The sequence below is a fragment of the Agelaius tricolor genome, unplaced genomic scaffold, assembly GCF_023055355.1.
Source record: "Agelaius tricolor isolate 1412-34295 unplaced genomic scaffold, bAgeTri1.0.p SCAF_5, whole genome shotgun sequence".
Classification (NCBI taxonomy): domain Eukaryota; kingdom Metazoa; phylum Chordata; class Aves; order Passeriformes; family Icteridae; genus Agelaius; species Agelaius tricolor.
In genome coordinates, this window is record NW_027269265.1 from 53,912,170 (window position 1) to 53,931,076 (window position 18,907).

An 18,907-nucleotide genomic window follows, 5' to 3' on the forward strand; every position below is an offset into this window, starting at 1 on the left:
CTTTAAACATTTTAACTGAAACCAAGAGGAAACTTTGATCCCAGAATTTAAATAGATAAAAAGGGACATTCAAATGCGATTCCACCTTTCTCCTCCTTCATTTGGAATGGGATACTACAGCTATTCTATAATTAGGGTGGATTTGACTACACCAGCACCAACAGAAATGTTTTGGGTGTGGAGGGACATGCAAATCCATGTCCCTTCCTGCCCTGCTCCTCAACACCTCAACATTCCAGATCCACTCTCCTCCATGGGCAGGGACACCTTCCACTATCCCGGGTTGCTCCAAGCCATGTTCAACCTGGCCTGGAACACTTCCAGGCATAAGGCAGCCACAGCCTCCCTGGGAAATCCATTCCAGTGCCTCACTGCCCTCACAGGGAAGAATTCCTTCCCAATGTCCCTCTGGTAGTGGGAAGCCATTCCGCCATGCCCTCACATTCCATGCCCTTGTCCAAAGTTCCTCTCCAGCCTCCTTTTTCTTCACCAGGACAAAGCCCATCTGTTTTTCCAGCCTTTCCCTGATATTTGCATAATCCTGTACCTTCAGGTGTTCCCACAGAACACCACAATCCCAGCAGGAATGGGGGACTGACTCCTGGGATGTGAGGAAACCGTGGGGTAGGAAGAAACAGTGACTTTGTTTTAAATGCAAGACAAAGCTTCTTCATGCTCCAATGTGGAAAACCGGCTGGAAAACACATCCAGGGACTGGCCAAGCCAGGCACAGTCTCTGGGAACACCAAGAGGGACGGCAGGGAAGGATCTGTTGGATCTTTCCAGGCTGAGCTGGATGGACTTTGGCCTCAGAACACCCAGGCAGGGGTTGAGTAATGAGGCCAAAGCGCTTGACCAGGAATGGGAAAACTCCTCCCGTCAGAAGGTTTGGAAAATTGGAATGTGTTTGCACTGGGTCCTCCTGCTGAAGGCTGCCAGGGCAGGGCTGCTCTCACCCATCCTGTCCCTCTAAGGTGTTCTGCTTCCCACTGGGACCTCTCAGTGCCTTTTCCACACACATGGAACCAGATTCCTCCTTCCAGGCTCAATCCTGGGTCAGCCTTCCTTTGGGAACTGCCTCAGGGACAGCCCAGCCAAGGATAGGCAAATGATGTGCTTGCCCAAGGCACTCCCAAACCCAGGGAAAATCACCTCCAGGAATGTGATCCCAGCTTTGTGGGTGCCCTCCACAGCCTCCTCTCCTTCCCAACTGAGCTCCGAGCACTCCAAAGCTGCTCTCCCCATGGTGAGCAGCCCGGCCTCTTTGTTATATTTAAGGAAGGGCCAGGAGGAATTCCAGGGATTTTTTTTAGCAAGATAAACAGAACTCTTGACCTCTTCCATCAAAAAAAAAAAAAAAAAAAAAGAGGAGCAGGCACTGTTCCCGGTGGGGACTGGGCTGGAGCCTGGGGAAGAGGGTGCTCCTGCCGAGGGGGAAGGGAGACCAGGACAACCTTCCCTCCTTCCTTCCCAAGGAGTTTTTCCATGGTAGAACAGTGAAGGTCACCAGAGGGACCAAACAACCCTCGGTGGCTTTTCTGGGGGAAGCCAGGAGTACCCTGCAGAGACCCTGGAGGGGGTCCCAGCTCCCTGCGCCATTTCAGTGGGAGCGGGAGATCCTCGGGATCAGCTGGAGGGGAGGGAAAGGCTGGGAAGGAACTTACTGGAGAATGGCGGGTTCATGGCTGCTTCCCAGAGCCAGGTTCCATGTCAGGGACGCGCTCCCGCTCCGTGTTCCCGAGGCAGAGGGCAGGACGAGGGGGATGGCGGGCTCCACATCCCACCCTGCCACGCTGTCCCCGCGCCCACGGATTCCCACCACGGATTCAGTGTCCGTGGATTCTGGATTCCCACCACGGATTCCGTGTCCGTGGACTCCCAGCTCTCCTTCTGTGCCGGTCCCTCTCCCCCTTTCCACAGCCGGGAGCGGAACAATGGGCGAAAGCTGAGGGATATTTACTAACTGATAATCTCCCCACGTAGTGCAGCCGCCTGTTTTCTCCCGGCTGATAAAGACTGCAGAGCCAACCACTTTCACGGAATAAAAAGGGGGTGGATGCTGGATTTGGGGTTTGGATTAGGATTTTTTTCCCCCCCCGCCCCGTTCTCCCTTTTTGAAGCACTTACCATTCACCTGCTGAGGGGAGTAGGCTTCCGATCCGGAATCCGGGGGAGAGTCTGGCAAAGTGCTGTGGAGCAATGGGAAAAGAGAAGGGAAAGTCATTTTAATCCAGCTTCCTGAGCAACCAAGAGGTCCAGGTGGATTCAAGCACCCTCCAGGATCTGGCAGGGGAATCCCAGGTGCACCTGCAGCAGATCCCAGACACCCTGAGTGTGTCCATCACTGTCATGGGTTCCACTGGAGCTTGGGAACAGGGACATTTTGTTGAGCTGACAGTGAGAATTCCAGGGAAAAGAAGCCAAACAAATTTATCTGCTTCCCAGGGAAAGGTGTGCTTCCCATGGAAAAGTCAGTGATCAAGTGGAATGCACTGAGGTCTCTCCCCATCCCGGGAAGCTGTTCCAGGCCAGGTTGGAAAAGGCTTGGACGAGCCTGGGATAGTGGAAGATGTCCCTGCCCATGGCAAGTGCTGGGACTGGATGGGCTTTATGGTCCCTTCACATCCAAACAATTCCATGATTCTGTGAAATAAGAGGCTCTCGGGAATCTGGGAAGCCCATGGAACAGATTTTGCCTGTACAAACCTGAGCACCAACACAGCTCCTGCTGTATCCCCCTGGATATATTCCAACATCCCCAGGAGCAGGATTCGGCCCTGACTGTGAAACACAATCCAAAAAAAAGTGGGAGCTCCCAGCTGCCTTTTCCAGCACATCCATGGCTAGGGATGGCAGGACCAGGTCATGTATGGTGGCACAGCAGGGACAGGCAGGGAGACCATGGCACATTCCCGTTTTCCATGGGAATTCTTTTCCATTCACCCATTCTACCCCATCAGCTTTATGGATGTGAAGTAATCCAAGACAAATCCCAGTGTTCCTTGGATGAAAGCCAGTAAGAAAGCAAATGAATTTTGGGAAAGGGAGGAAAAGCACAGGACACACTGCTCCAACTCTGGTCCTGACAGCACCCACAATTCCAGCTGGGAACCAGGATACAGGACCTTCCTGGACCAGAGAAGCCCAAGGCCCATTTATTGGATTCTTCATGGGAAGTTTCACACAGCAGGGGCTGAAGAGGGCTGAGGTAGGGTGATCCCAAAAAAGCCCTTGCCGTATTTCCCTCATCCTCCACCTTCCCTTGGAGCACCTTTCCATCATTCCCTTCCCATGCCTGGCTGGAGCATCTATTCCCAACCTTATTTCCAGGCTCCTTGCCATGTGGGATCTGAGTTCATACTGTATTTCCTATGGATTTATCAGGATTTATGCACCAGCAAGCCAATAACCAAAGGGAACAGCACAATTCAAGGAATCCAGGAGGCTGGAAAAGGTGGACACGGCAGAATTCCCACTGGGAGGTAGTGTGGCTGTGCCCAGTCCAAGGGAAGGGTTTGTTGTTTTCCACATTTTCCCTGAGCACATGATGGGAGGCTTGGGCCAGGAAGTGGACTCCATTATCCTTATGTGTCCCTTCCAGGATATTCCATGATTCTCCACTGGAAAAAGCCTGGCACAAGGGGAAGAGTAATTCTGGGATGCTGAGGGAATGCTGCCATCAAAGCTGATCCAGTTCAGCTACATCCAAACAAGGTCTCCACCTCCAACAGCAAGGTGTGATCCTTACTCATGACATCCTGCAGAATTCCAGATGCATCCAGAAGAAAAGGACATAACAAGGCATCACTTCATGCTTTTCATTACCCCTAAGCTCCAGGTATCCTTCTGGGATCACCGCAAGGGAAAACCCCCTGGTCTGGGAATAAAAGAAAGGCAGATTTTTTTCTTTTAGCTTTCTGGGATGTTTTTCCAAGTTCATCCAAAGAGTGAAAGCTGTTGACTTGAGTGCTCCCAAATTTGGGAATCCCCACGTTGTGCTTGCTGGCAACACTAGAGGGCACAAGGCAGAGGGAGAAGAACCATCCTGGCCTCACTGTCCTTACATCCATAATCCATCCCATGGGAGAAGGCTGTCCAGAGCTACCACCACCTGAAGATCCAGGCTGGAGCACAGCACCGTGGGATGTTACTGATCCCTTCCTTCCATCCTGGAGAGCGGGAACCACATCCTTTCTCTTCTTGGGAATAACTCTCCAGCTGGGTCCATCAGCAATCTCAAAACCTGCCCTTCCTCTTCCCCAGAGCTTGCTGAACAGGACACATCCAGCTCAGATCCATCTTCTCTTTCTCTGGAGCAGAGCATCTGCAACATCAGGCGATGAGAAGAACACCTCCCTGCCTCGTGTAGTGAATTATCCTCTGGAACAGTCAGGGCAACATCCCAGAGACTGAGTTCCATCCCAGAGACTGAATTTTGTCTTGTTCCAGTTTATTCTGTGTCTCTTCCTCCTTAAAAACTGCTCCAATGTTCTCCCACCTGCAGATGTCCAGCAGAGGTATCCAATACTCTACAACAGCGTGGGGGATGATCCCAAAAAAACCTTTTTGGGAAGCTTCAGGAGCTCCACTCACCCAAAACCAAGGACTTACCACACAGAGCCATGCTGCCACAGCTCCGTGGGACCCTCCAGGTGCCACCAGCCTGGAGAAGCCTCCATCCCAGCACCCACCCTTATCCCGCCATCCCGTTCCCACTCACCCCGGTGCGTAGGAGGCCTTGGGCTCTGATTTGATTGGAGGCACCACGTTGCTCAGGCAGTGCCCCGCCAGGAAGCCCTTGGGCACCACCATGCCGTTGTTGTTGTTGCAGTTGAGGTGGGCTCCGTAGGCGGCTCCGCAGGGAGTGGCCAGGAGGGGACCATGGCGGATGGGGAGCTGGCTGCCGGCCGCAGGGAGGTGGAGGGCAGGGCTGGGAGAGGGATTGCTCACGCTGCCGACGGAGCCGCCGGGAGGACCGGGGATGCCGGCGGAGCTGGAGGGCTGGGGGTGGGTGTAGCTGGCGGGAGCAGGGATCTCAGGGAAGCAGCTGAGGGAGAAAACGGGACAACATCAAGGCAACGAGACAGTGAGACTGATGGAAGAGTCCAAAATCCACCCAGGAAGTTCTGAAGCGCCCAGGAGAGCAAGCTCAAGGAATGTGTGGCCAGCAGGATGTGCTCACTGTGCTCCAGCTTTACAGACCAGCTACGCCAAAGATCCCCACCCTGCTCCCAGATTCCCTTGGTGCTCTCCAGGTCTACTCCATCCTCCTTCCCAAAGCTGGCGTACACAGGGAGATCCTTCCTTTCTGCAAACTCATGTAGTCCTGGGGATTTAATCTGAGCTCCCAGTGCTCTGATTAAGGAAAAGTGTTTAAGGTGCCCTGGGGGGTGGATAAAGACAGGGGGGAAAAATGACTGGGAAAACTTGGTGGTAAGAAGCCAGGAAGAGACAGGAAAAAGAGCTGGGAATGATAAAGGAGCAAAGATCAATCCAGGAAGATTCTGGAAGGGCAGAGGTGATTCCTAAATGATTCCTCAAATTTTAGGGCTGGAAACTGCTCAGGTTTTCAGAGAAGCTGTAGCTGTCCCATCCCTGAAAGTGTTCCAGGACAGGCTGGGCAAAGCTTTGAGTAACCTGGAATAGTGGAAGGTGTCCTGCCCATGGCAGGGGTGGAACCAGATGGGCTCATCCCTTCTGACCCAAAGGTTCCTTCCCACCCAAACCATTCCAGGATTCTGTGATCTCTCCATGGAAAATCACGAGGAACACCCACCATTCCTACTGCAGAGCAAGGGAAGCACTTACATCTCTGGAGAGTCTTCCTTGCTGATGTACTCTTCCAGGATGCTGGTGTCGATGTTGGATGGTTCCAGAGCTCCATTAATGTCGTGGCCTGGAGGGGAGAGGAGGTGGAAGCATGAGCCAGGAGAAGGACAGGAAAGGGTCTTGGAAACACCACCAGACCCTTATACAGTCAAGGAACTGATCTGAGAATCATGGAAAAATGGAATGGCTTGGAAGGGCCCTTAAAGATCATCTCATTCCAACCCCCTGCCATGGGCAGGGATGACTCACTAGATCAGCAGATCCCCGGGGATTGCCAGCTGTCCATACCCACTGCATCCCAGTGTAAAGCCTCATCCCAGGAGATGGGGCATGTGGGACAAGCCAGGGCGGGGACACAGACACATGGTAGGAACCAGATCATTTGGGATGCCTTCCAACTCAAGACATTCTATGATTCCCTTTGGACCCTTTGCAGAACACTGGAATTCTCCACCACAACCTGGATCAACTCCCAACCTTCCTCCCTCTCCTCTGCTCCACGGGCAGGCGGTGGATTTCCCTGTCCTTTCTCCAGAGGGCTCCTCCTCTCCTCCCTGCCCTGTTCCAGGGAAGCTGGGCAGGGTTTTGTTGACAGAAAATCCTTCCTTTATCTGTCTCTCCCAAGTGGGAGTCCGGAGGCCGCCGGGGCCGGAGCCAGCCCGCGGTGCCAAAGGCACTGCCAAGAAAGTGGAAGAGAAGATCCAACTCCCCCTGCTCCGATAAGGAAGTCAGTGAAAGACCATCCTGAAAGACCCCACGTGAAAGCCCAGGAGAAGCCCCTGCCCTCCTGGATCCCCCAGGTTCCCGGGAAAGGTCACTTGCTGATCCGCAAAGGCCGGCCCGGGGGGCTCCAGCCCACCCCGGCCAATTGCAGCTCTCCCTCTGCAAATCCCTTTCATACCAAGACAGGCAAATCGGCAGAAATAAATCCAGCTAGGAATTCTGCCAAGCGGACAGGGTGTGCGTGGATACAGGGAGCTCTGCCTTAGAAACCTTGGCTGGAGGGGGGGGAAATCCCAGGGAACCGTTCATTTTTGGGACATCTCCGTGGCAGAGCCCAGGGACCTGGGGATAGGGTGAGGGTGTTGCATGTGAATGCAGGAGCAGGATGTGAACATCTGGAGCAGGGACACACGATGCTGCTTCCAGGTGAGCACTGAGGTGAGGAGAGGATGGAGCAGGCACAGCCTCTGGGGTCTCCAGTGTGCCAGCACATCCCATATGGAGCTGCAGATTCCCAAGGGAGCACAGGGTTTGCTTCTGTCCCTCCACTGTGGCAGCCACGTCCTGCCCTGAAGTTCCTGGGATGTGGTAGCTCCACCCTCTTGTCCTCGGAGTCATGGGAGCTCACTGATGGCCATCCGTGTCCCTCGCTCGTGCCTAAGGATCTCTGCCATAGCCCACTTCCAACACTTCACCACAAACACATCTCCCAAGGCACCTCTTCAAGCCCTCACAGTCATCCCGTAACATCCCCAAAAGCCCCTGCCAGGGATGAGCACTCCAGGAGGGTGGGAATCTTCCCTGTGCTCCGTTGCCTCCCTCTTAGCAAAAAAGCCCTGGACTATAAATCACAGCATGCCTGTGGCAAACACCCACCCCAAAGGCCATCAGGAAACTTGTCTTCATCCCAAGTTTCGGCACTGGGATCCACGATCAAAGCAGAAGAAAGAGCACTTGGCCAATTTTTGTGACTCAGCCTGTCCAAGAAAAGTCCAATCCCAGCAGGTTTCCCTCACACCTCCAAACTCCAGGAGCTCCTCCGTGGTGGAAGAGGAGCCCAGGAACCCTCCAGGATGTGAAGGATGAGAAGCCCTCTATAGACAGCAGGATGCTGTGCTTCCCAATTTTCTGAGGATGCTGACGCCCTGGCGCAGGGTGACCAGAGAGGCTGCGGCTGCCCCATCCCTAGAAGTGTTCCAGGCCAGGTTGGATGGGACTTGGACCAACACACTGGAAGGTGTCCCTGCCCATGGCAAGAGAGTACTGGATGAGCTTCACAGTCCTTCCAACTCAAACCATTCCAGGATTCCTTTTTTGCTTCCTTGAAGTCACCTTGGGGAGGGCGAGATAAGCCCAGTGACGTGAGAGGTGTGCCAGGGCTCGGGGGCAGATGTGGCTGCCCACCAGAAATCAAGGACCTTCCTCTGCTCCAGGACAGTGGGATTTGCACAAATCCAGGGATATCAGGGCAGGGACAAGGAATGTCCCACCGCCCAGAGCTTCCATGCAGCCAGGCTCTGACCAAAGCCAGCTTAGGTGATTAATTAAAAGCTAATACTGCTCCATAGTCACGAGATCCCAAGGGGACCGGCATTCCCTCCCCCTCCCAAGTGGGGATTAGTGGGAAGCCACCAAGGAGGGAAGCTCAACACCCACATGGCTCTGCATGGGACAGGCTCCCACATCTCATCCCAGCAAAGAAAGATGGAGGAGCCCAGGAAAGCACTGAGCTCATCCCTCCCAAACCTGCCAGGTCCCTACGTCCCGTCCTCCTCCTGTCCCTGGCATTGCCACCCTGCTCTCCCACCATGTCACTGCTCCACTTTCCAACACTTCTCTGGGAAAAGAGCCATGGCAATTCCAAAAACCCCAAGCTCTGCCTGAAGAACAAGAAGTTAAAACCCTCAGCACCCTCCTCGTGAGCGGAGCCGGGCGGGCTGAGGCCCCCGGACGTGTGAGAATGTCAGGAATCCCAATGTTTGGACTGGTTTTCTCTGCCTTCCCCAAACCTTCAAACACGCTCCACATCCCAACGGAGGTGCTTCCCACCCTGCTGCCCCCTCCCCTGCCCCTGCTCCAACCAGCTCGTCCCTCCTGGTGGCACCTTCCCAGCTCCTTGTCCCAGTTTTGGGTGCTCCCAGAGATGGGCACAGGAGGCTTGGAAAGAGTTAACAGAGCTTGGCCTCTGTGAACTGTCATATTTACAGGTCTGAGGGATTTAACCCGGAATTTTCCTGGAGTGATAGGCTGAGAAGTTTATGGAATTTCTATTTATAACAGTCCCCCCTCCCTCTTCAATTCCTACTCTGTTGCCTGTCTTCAAATCACCCCTAATCCTGCCTGGGTCACCTGGGGGTGGGAGGAAGGGAGAGAGCTGGAGAACTTCATCCCGGGATGCGCTAACACGAACCAGATGTGGGAAGCTGGAGATGATGACGAGGTCAGCACTCTGCAGGGGCTGGGGAACATCAGCCAGAGGTGGGGGGACACTGGGGAGGAGGAGGAGAAAGAGCAGGAGAAGAGGCTGTGCCAAGCCCAGAGCTTCCCAGTGCCATTGGAGGCATGTACCAGAGAATTTTCAGGGGAAACTGAGGTGTGGAACAGCCTGGGAGGTGATAAAATACCCAAAATGGTGCACGGTGGAATAGGATCAGGAAACGCCAGGAGCTTCTGGTTCCATGTGGTCCCTCTCCTAATGGTCTTCCAGCACGTGCTGGAGCATCAGTGGGATGCATGGATGAGCAGGACACAGAGCATGAAGCTCCACCAGGAATGCCCTGGGATGCCACAGCAGTACCGGCGCTTGGCGAGGCAGAGAGCCCTGGCACTCGCTGGGCCCATCGCGCCTGTGTCCGTGCACCAGGGCTGGGTTGTGCAATCCCGGGGCCAGGCTGCAGCATCGGCACATTCCCGGGGCCCCGCGCCGCTCCTCACCCCCTTCTCCCTCCTGCCGTGTTTATCCTTCGGCCCGGGAGGATTGGCTGCCGGCCTGGCCGCGAGCACCAGGAATCCGGGCCGTGGCAAACAAACCAAACACCGCCTAAGCCCGGGCAGCCACGGGGCCAGTGCTTGGCTTCGGAGATTCTTCCCATCCTGGACGGCTCTGCCACACAGGGAGGAGCTGCTCCAGCTGGGAATAGCATCCCTCCCGTGCCTGCCACCTCAGCAAACCCTGAGACTTGGGATGCACACCTGGACAAAGCTGCTTCCATAAGGAACAGCAGGATGACGTCTCTACTGCCACATGTGCCCAACCCTGGGCTGCTTCTATCCCTTCTGGTGACCCTGGAGGAGCCCCTGGCTCCCCCGGGATCCCAGCCCAGCATTCCTGCTTAATTAATGCTCTTTATTACCTGACTGGGATGATAACCAGCCCCCAAACGGGGCTCCTGTAACCAGAGCAGGACACGGAGCCAGTGCTCCCACAGCTCCCCAAAGACCACCCCAGAGCAAAGTCCTGGCTGTCCAAGGCATTTCCAGGGGATCCCACACCTTATCTCTGACCCACAGCCCCTCCTCGTCCCATTACTGTCATCCTTTGCTCCCCCCAGGAATATCACCCTTGAGCAGTTTCCTTTGGATTAGGACACCTTTGGGATGTATCCCTACACATCCCAACCCAGCCCATGTCCCTTCCCATCACAGACTGTCCCAGGCAATGCTGAGGATCATCCACCCTGCCCTGTCCTGTACTGGGGACATTCCCAGGAAACCAGCCCATCTCCAAGGACAGCCCTGTCCTTCCAAAGCAAAGGGGCAGCTTCTGCATCCCCTGCTCATACCAGATCAAAAAAACACAAAGTCCAGTTTCCAACTAATTCCACAGCCAAGGATGAGCTCTGGGGATCTATGGGATAAGATCCCATGGAAAACACCAAACTGACAGGTAAGGATTTAGGGGTTTGTGTGAATTTGGTTATCATGGAATTAAAATGAACTAATCAACAGAGCAATGGATACAGGCTTGGAACAGACACATCCCACCAAACCTTCTACATGGAGGGGCCAGGATTGTTCCCAGTACCCCTCCTTCCTGGGAGTTCTTGGTGAGCTCCCAGCCAATATCCCAAATTCAACCCCTCTGTATTCCTAGAGAAACTATCCCATGCCAGACAGGGCAGGGTGCAGGGAAAGCAGTGATCGGGGATAGGGATACAGGACAGTGGGATTTAGCCAAAGCCTCAGACTGAGGGACAAAAGAGATTTACATGGGAGACTCAGGAGCAACAACCTGGGTAACAGTGAGCCAGCTCCAGAGGCAAAACACTTGGAATAATGAACTGGCCTGGTGGGAAGTACAACCAAACCCATGGCAGGGGGCTGGAACTGGATGATCTTTAAGGTGCTTTCCCACCCAAACCACTCCAGGATTCCCTAAATACCCAATGTCCAGAGGCAGCAGCATCTCCCTGTTCCCTGGAAAGCTCTCTCTGCTGCTACATAATCCCACAACTCCTTAGCCAACATCCACAGATAATTATACTTTGCAAAAGCACCTTTGGTTGAGGTGGACAAGGCCCTGGGAAGCAACGCAAACTAAGGGATAAGGAGATAATACCCTCCATTCCCCATTCCCAAGAGGACCAAGTGTTGGTGGGAGACATCCCAAGGCACAGGAAGTGTGAGGAGCCAGAGGAAATGATCCTGCTGTGCCATGGCAGGCCATGGGCATGTTCCTCGGGAAACTGCAGGAAGAGGAGGCAGAAAGGATGATCCTCACTCCCAAACTTCCCTGAGCCCTCCCTCTGAGCACCTTCTCTCCTCCAACCCTCCTGGAATTTCCCCTCATCTCCCCTCACCAAAGCTGTCCTCCCTCCTGCATCCCTTTCTCCTGGCAGCTCCCCACCCTTGTCCTGGCCTTTCCCCCGCCCTTGCCAGCTGTGAACCTTGGCATGGATGGAGCCATTGTCCTGGGAGAACGGAGGCCGAGGAGGAGGAGGGGAAGGTGTGAGGAGGGACACAGAGGCGCGTTTGTCCCTGTCCCCGCGGCCGTCAATGCCGCGCTTGTCCATTCATGCTCTCCGAGGGCAGGAACAGCGGCTCCATTTGGGAGGCTCCAAGGTGCCTGCCCAGGGGGGCACATTGCCCTGTTTGTTTGGAGACAACGCCTTTATCTCCCTTCCCGGGATGAGGGTGTTGGAGCAGGGACAACAGGACCGCAGGAGGCCACTTCATATGGCTGTACGAGGCTGGGGCCTCATCCCTAGGGACAACAGGGATGGGGAAAAGCTCCTGAGGATCCCTGCTGCTGAGGTGCCTCACCTGACCTTGTTTTATCCAGACTGCAGCTTTGGGGGGACAGGAGGGACGTTTTCCATAGGATAACAGGATGTGGATGAGCTCCTAGACACTGCCGTGGTGGTGAAGGTCCATATCCATATCCCACACCATTCTCTCAGAGAGAATTATTGCCAGAATGGATAAAAAATTAATAATATAATTAGCAGCTACAGACCAGGACCAAGAAGAGACTTGATCCAGCTGCCCAGAGCTTTCCCATGTTGGCAATGACCAGGAGAGGGAATGCTCAGGGAACCACAAGGAGTTGACAAAGTTGATGGCAGATCCTGAGCTGCGATCCTGCTGCTCTCCTAGTTCCAAGCAAAGAACCCAGGGATGCAGTCCCTGGACACTGACCTGGCTGCAGGGCAACACTGTGGCTCTGGAAAGGCTCTCAGGGAATCTGGAGAGCCAGGATGAGCCACGATCAGCCCAACTCTAAGACATTCACACTACACACAGAGGGAACTCGGGATAACTTAGGATTTTGAGAGGTGCTGCCTCTCCTGGAAACCCCTCCAGCAGCACAAAACAATCCTTAGGGAGGGAGATTAAGAATAGAACAGCACCAGGATACAGGAGCAGAGGCAGCCAAGCATCGCCGGGAACACCGTGTCCAGATCGAACACATCATTCCCTCCCTTCCAACTGGGAGGCACCAAGGTCTGTCCAGGCTGGACAATCTCCAGAGGAGACTGGGAGGAAAAAGCAGACCCATTTATCTAGATGGGACTTTTTCCAGGGCTTGGGAAGGGCCACCCCAAGTTTTTTGCAACCACCACAGATCTTTCACAAGGAGGAGCATTGGGTCACCGGGGTTTTCCTGCTGCTCACACAGCTGGGACATTTGCTCCGGAGTTGTCTCCCAAGAAAATCATCACAAGGGGTGTCAAAAGCTTCCCCAGTCACATGGCACAAAGCTCTCAAGGAGGATCCCACTTTTCCCAGGATCTAATATGACCAATAGAAGTGGGACAGGTCCAGGGCTGTAATTTCTGTCTCCATGATCCCATGGCAGGGGGTGGAATTGGATGGTCTTTAAGGTCCCTTCCAAACCAAACTATTCCAGGATTCCACGCAAGTGAACTCACTACTGAAACCCCAAAATTCCCTAGGGACTACTGCCATGCTGGCTATTCCCACATCCACTTTTCACAGGGAACTGAGGTTTCTTTTTTTTAAGAAAAAAACCAACCCTTGTTTGCCTTTTCTGACCAACTCTGAGCCATCCTGGAACATATTTCCTGCTCCAGGGATTTAGCAAACACTTCCCAGACAATACAGCTGAGATACCAAACGTGCTGCTTGGATCCCGTCCACCCCGCGCGCTCCCTGGGTGTTCCCGGGATCACTTCAAAGCACTGGGCTGGCTGGAGAGCCCCAAATCCAGAGGGAAGGCTCCTGGCACGACACCTGAGGATGTGCCATGGGGAGGAGAGGACCAGGAGGTTGCTTGGGAATGGGTGGGAATGAGTCGTGCCCAAATTAAGTACCAGGCACAAAGATTTTCCAGGCAGAGACCCCAAGGAAGGGACCAGGGTCAAAACATTCCAAGGGGACCTTCTTGGTCTGCACAACTCCCTGACAGGAGCCAGGAGGGGGTCAGGCTCTGCTCCCAAGGAACGTGGGACAGGACAAAAGGAAATGGCCTCAAATTGCACCAGGGAAGGTTTAGGTTGGATATTAGGGAAAATTCCTTCGTGGAAAGGGTTGTAAAGCACTGGAACAGGCTCCAGTGGTGGAGCTCCCATCCCTGGAGGGATTTAAGATCTTGTGGATGTGGGATAGTGGTGGCCTTGGTAGTGCAACACCAGGGGAATGGTTGGACTGGATGATCCCAGGAGGCTTTTCCCACCTAAATGACTCCACGATTCCATGATCTCTGCTCACACGGGGTGAAAGAAACTCCCAGGATTCCAGGCCTCTTGTGTCTGTTCAATCGCCTCGGCAAGGGATTATACGGATACAAGAAAGGAAGAGGTGGCAAAGCCCTTTTCTCCTGGCAAAACGGGGATGGTGACCTCAATCTCATGGATAAACTCCCTGTGGCAGTGGGGAAAAACCTCCAGAGCTAATCCAGGCTGCAACACAACTGGCAATGAGGGAAAAACACCTTCACAACACGAGAATGGGGAATGGCTCGACTCCATGATCCTCCAGGGTTTTCCTACTTAAACCTGACTTTTTATGGATTGGAAATCCTGTAAAAATCCCTCTCAGTGATCATTCCTGACCTGTTGCATCCACAGCTGCCCACTGGATGTCCAGAGCCACACTACATGTGCTTAAAAACCAGGAAGTAGGAAAGGTCCCTACCTTGACATTCCACAGCCCTCATCCTGTTGGACTGGGTTGATTTTGTCCAGTTCTTCTTTCCGAGAACACCAACACAACTTCCAGCATCCAAACTCCTCATCCCGGGCTGTGAAAGCTGTTCCCAGCCTGCAGGTCCTCACAGGGCTGTTTCCCTGCATCCCTCTGGCTCCTCAACACCGTGAGGTCAGTTTTGGAATATCATTTATCACCCAGCATGTGTTGAGTTGGGAGGTATCATCCAGCGCCACCTTTTCCATGGACAGGGACACCTCCCACAAGTCCAGGTTACTCCAAGCCCTGTCCAATCCAGGCTTGGCCTTCCCTACAGATCGACCTCTCCATTCCAATACCCCTCCCCAAAACCTGAATTAAAACAAGACAGAACAGAGGGGACATGGACAGGGGTAGGATTTCCCCCTGCCCAGAACTCCTGGGATTTTGGGATAGATGGGATCTCATCTGGGAAAACCCCATGTCTGTTCAGGAGAGGAGCACTGACCGCATTATCAGCAAGCAGCCAACTGTAAAAAGGTTTGATGGCCCTTATAAAACTCAGATTTCCAAGTTTTCCTTTACTTAAGCAGGTGTTTCATTCCCAATAAAGTCAAAGCATCCATTTTAATGCTTCCACGAATCAATGTCCATAAACCCTGGCTAGTCATAACACAGGAGATAAGCCAAGATCCAGCAGGCTGATAAGATGTTTGCTTTCCTGTTTATGTGGATTTTGAGCAATCAGCATTCAGGATTAAAAGTCATAAATTATGTGGATGCCCCAACCTCTGGAAGTGTTCAAGGCCAGGTTAGATGGGGCTTGGAGCAACCTGGGATAGTGGAAGGTGTCCCTGCCCATGAAACAAGATGGGATTTAAGGTCCCTTCCAACCTAAAACCACTCCAGGATTCTATAAATCAACCCAGTTCTTTGGATATCACACCTGAGTCTTCCAAAAATCCTGTTCCATGCCCACCCCACAACCTCTGCACTGTCTCCTCCCCACCAAACTACTTGGGTAGGAAAACCAGAACAATTTGCCACTCCATAGCAAAGTTGGGGTGATACCAAAGACTCCATGGGAAAAAAACCCAGGGAAAATCAAATCAAATCAACCACAGCAAAAATCCTTGTAATGCCTGGCTTTTACACCCAGGCTGAATCCAAGCACTCTGAGTCTGTTTAAAACTCTAGCCTTGGCTTTTCCAACCAGTTCTCCTCCCCACCACCACAAAACCCAGGGAAACACACAAGTGTTTGCACTTGGGAACATTTGTGGACAGGGAATTCCCCAAGAATTCTGTCCACTCCATTTGCAGCCAGGCCTGGCCATTCTTCCCACCTTTCCCTCTCCCTGTTTGGAGTAACTGCCCCTAGCAGCCAAAGTTCAGTGAGATAAGTGGTGGACCCTGAGTGTCACATTACATTTTCCCTCGGGAAGGAGGCCTTTCCTTCAAACGTGCCTTAAACACACCCCAGGTGCCGTTGGAAGCCAGCCTGGAGCGTGGGATCCTGGGCTGGCCGCATCATCCACCACCACCAAATCAGGGAGAAAATGCCATGGATGGGGGTGGAACTGGATGATCTTTAATGTCCCTTCCAACCCAAAGCATTCCATGATTACATGCCCTGCTGTGCAGGAAGAACGGGGAGAAGGAAGGTCTGTTGGATAAGCAAGGGCATGCCAAGCGTGCCAGTCAGTCGGGATAAAAGGATATATCCATGAAAATAAAAGTGAGAGCCGCTGGATAGCCAAGTGTGCTATCCAATCATAGAATCCTGCAGTAGTTTGGGTTGGATGGGACCTTAAAGCTCATCCAGGTTCCATTCCCTGCCATGGGCAGGGACACCTTGCACTAGCCCAGGCTGCTCCAAGCCCTGTCCAACCTCACCTTGGACACTTCCAGGGATCAATCCACCCTCCACTCCTCAGAGTTCCCATTTACCCTCCACAGCAGCAGGACACCTCCCTGGCTCTCTGCCACTGTCTGTCCATCCCTAGTCCTGGTATCCCTCTGAAATGCCCTGTGTTGACGGTTGTCCCTCCTGAACGACGCTGGAGCATGGGATGGGCACCCAGAACGCACCGGCTCGGCCCCAAAAGCCACGAGACTGTTCCTGTTTGTGTCTCCAGCCACAGCTGCTCCCTTGTCCTCTGGCACGGCACACGCTGGTTAATCATTCCTCAGGCACATTCAGTGTCCCGGGATTCTTATCGGAGAGTGCAAAGTCCAATCAGCAACACCACTGGGAAGAGGCAGGAGGGTTCCCCGGCAAGGGCGGCAAAGCTGTGCCAGAGCAACGCCATCCTCAGGCTGGGATACACGAGAGGGATCCAAGGCATCGGCTGGGAAGTGCCCATGGGTTCACCTGCACCTTCCCAGCTCAGCTCCCAGCTCCAGATCATGGCGTCCTGGAATGGCTTGAGTTGGAAGCAACTATAGGGATCATCCACTCTCTGCCATGGGCAGGGACACCTTCCACTACCTCAGGCTGCTCCAACCCCCAGCCAAGCTGACCTTGGACACTTCTAGAGATGGGGCAGCCAGAGTTTCCCCGGACAACCTGTTCCACCACCCTCACCACCATATCACTCCAGCCATTCCCACCAGGAGGAATCCATAAGGCCCCTATCCAGAAGAAGGAAAGCAGAGCAGGATCCCATCTCTCTTCCTTGAAATAACCATGCCCAGGAGCCATGTAATTCCCTTTTTCTGGCAGCTGGGATGACTCCTGACTCTGTGATGACTCCTGACTCTGTCCTGGAAGGGTTCTCCCAGATAAGCATGAGGAAGCAGAGGGAAACTTGTCCATCTGGCATCCCTTGACCAGGATTCCTTTCCCATCTCCCTACAAGCAGCAGCCCTTCCACACCCCATCCCACGCACGGGCTCAGCCAGATCCCTGTGTCACCGTTTCCATGCTGGTCACACCTCCAGCATGACTCCTTCCAACCTGGCCCAACTGCCACCTCTTCCTGAAGTTTCTCCCTGTCTGTGCCCGGCATTGCTCCCAGGGCACCAGCCTATGGAAGGGGCATTACCCAGGACGCGGGCAAAGTTCCTCCTCATGGAGCCTCGTGCTGACAACACCTTTCAAATCCCAGCCTGCCCTTTATCAGGCTTTATGGATCCACCCTCTCATGAACAGCTCTCTGGCCTTACTCCACCTGGACGTCTCTTGCCCTTTTCCCAGGATTAAGGAGTTTTAGGGTCCAGGATAAAGGAGTTTTGGGGAAATGGGAGGGAGAAACACCAGCAAAACCATCACAAGACCATGCCAGCAGTGGCGGTGTTTGGCACCAGCCTTCCCTGAGGAGTGGACGAGGATGAGTCCTTTGGCTGAAGAGACCCCAGGAATCTCCTATTGGGATGGACATGGCAGCTTTCCCCCAGTGTCCAGGAATGCCATCTGGGTGTGGTGATGAGCTCAAGGGAATGTTTTTGTCTTTTCCCTGCTCTGCTCAGGCCCTGGGATTGAGCTGGACTCAGCAGCATCCTCATGTCACCTGCCCCTGTTGAGGGCTGACCAAGCAGGGCAGGCAGGGAAGCTTCACACAGAGGGGAGAGAGAGGAGAACCAGGGAACAATCCCATTGGGAAGAGAGATGGAGAGGCAGAGGGGAAAGCAAGGCAAGCCACGGAAGGCCCAGGGGGTCAGTGCCATTACCTGCTCGGATCCAGCGCATCCTAAGCATGGTGAGAGCCGACGTCAAGCTCCCGCCGTATCCCTGCTCTCTCCCTGTGTCATTATTCCCTGAGCTCAGCTCCTCCAGCTCCCAGGGCTGCTGCTGCCTGCTGGTTTTTCTATTCCCTCCGGGAAGAGTGGGAGGGCCGGGGAGGCAGCCGGGCGGCCGCTGCTCCGCGCTGGGATTTGGGACGGCGAGGGGATTACCCGCAGGGATGGTCATGTGTTAGTGCTGTACCAGCTGCCCCGCGCCCATTCCGGCACGGGCTGGCTCCCGGCTCCCAAAGAACTCCGGGCAAAGCCTCTTACCTTCCACAGCGCCAGCCAGACCCCGCAGTGACTGTCACCTGCGCCGCCACCTCATCCCCGGCTGCTCCTCCCGCAGCCAGGAGCCCCCCCAGGCTGGGATCACGCTGGGCTTTTCCAAGGTGTTCTGCCCCTGACACAGCAGCTCCGTGTGGGAAAAGCTCTCTCCAGCATCAAGCCTTGGGAATGGATTTGAGGGCAGGCAGAGGGTGATGAGTGAGCAGGAAGCCCCAAAAGAGCCGTTCTCTTAAGGCATTCCATGAAAAGTGATGTTCTGATCCGTGTAATTGCATTTCTATGTCAAGCCCAGGAAACTAAAACACAGGACACCAGGACAGACCCCCCAGGCTCCACTGGCCTCTTGCCCTTTCTGCTCCCAGTTTTCCTCAAAGAAACAGGAAGACTTGGAAGCAGTCTCTGGATTCTCATGGATGTGCACTAGCAGGAGTCCGATCATCGAATTTCGTCTCCACTCATTCCCACCACCACCACCAAATCCCCCTTATGGCCCAGCATGGGGGACGAGGGGCAATCCCAGCTGTCCTGGGGTCACCTCACTGGCTCACCTCCAGTATTCTATATTCATTCATCCAAGGAAAACAGGGAAATGTTCCAGACCTCTTTCTGCAGGGTGACACTTCCTCCTCACAGGCACCAAGTGCTCCATAATCAAAATCACCAGGAGTGTCACCAACACCAGGAACATGGGAACAGGTTGTCCAGAGAAGTTGTGGATGACAGAGGGAGGGTTTAGATGGGATATTGGGAAGAAA

At 53.9% G+C, this 18,907-nt stretch overlaps 1 protein-coding gene across 4 annotated transcripts in view; it reads right to left on the reverse strand.

Moving 5' to 3' along the window:
• MYRF (myelin regulatory factor) overlaps positions 1-18,907 on the reverse strand; it is a 44,308-nt gene that overhangs the window by 20,755 nt on the left and 4,646 nt on the right. For all 4 annotated transcript variants that reach the window (XM_071428187.1, XM_071428185.1, XM_071428186.1 and 1 more), the window contains exons 2-4: positions 5,809-5,896; positions 4,721-5,047; positions 2,128-2,189 (exon numbers count right to left, since the gene is read on the reverse strand). In XM_071428187.1, coding sequence (XP_071284288.1) covers positions 2,128-2,189; positions 4,721-5,047; positions 5,809-5,896 — 477 coding nt within the window. The remainder of the gene's footprint in view (positions 1-2,127; positions 2,190-4,720; positions 5,048-5,808; positions 5,897-18,907) is intronic.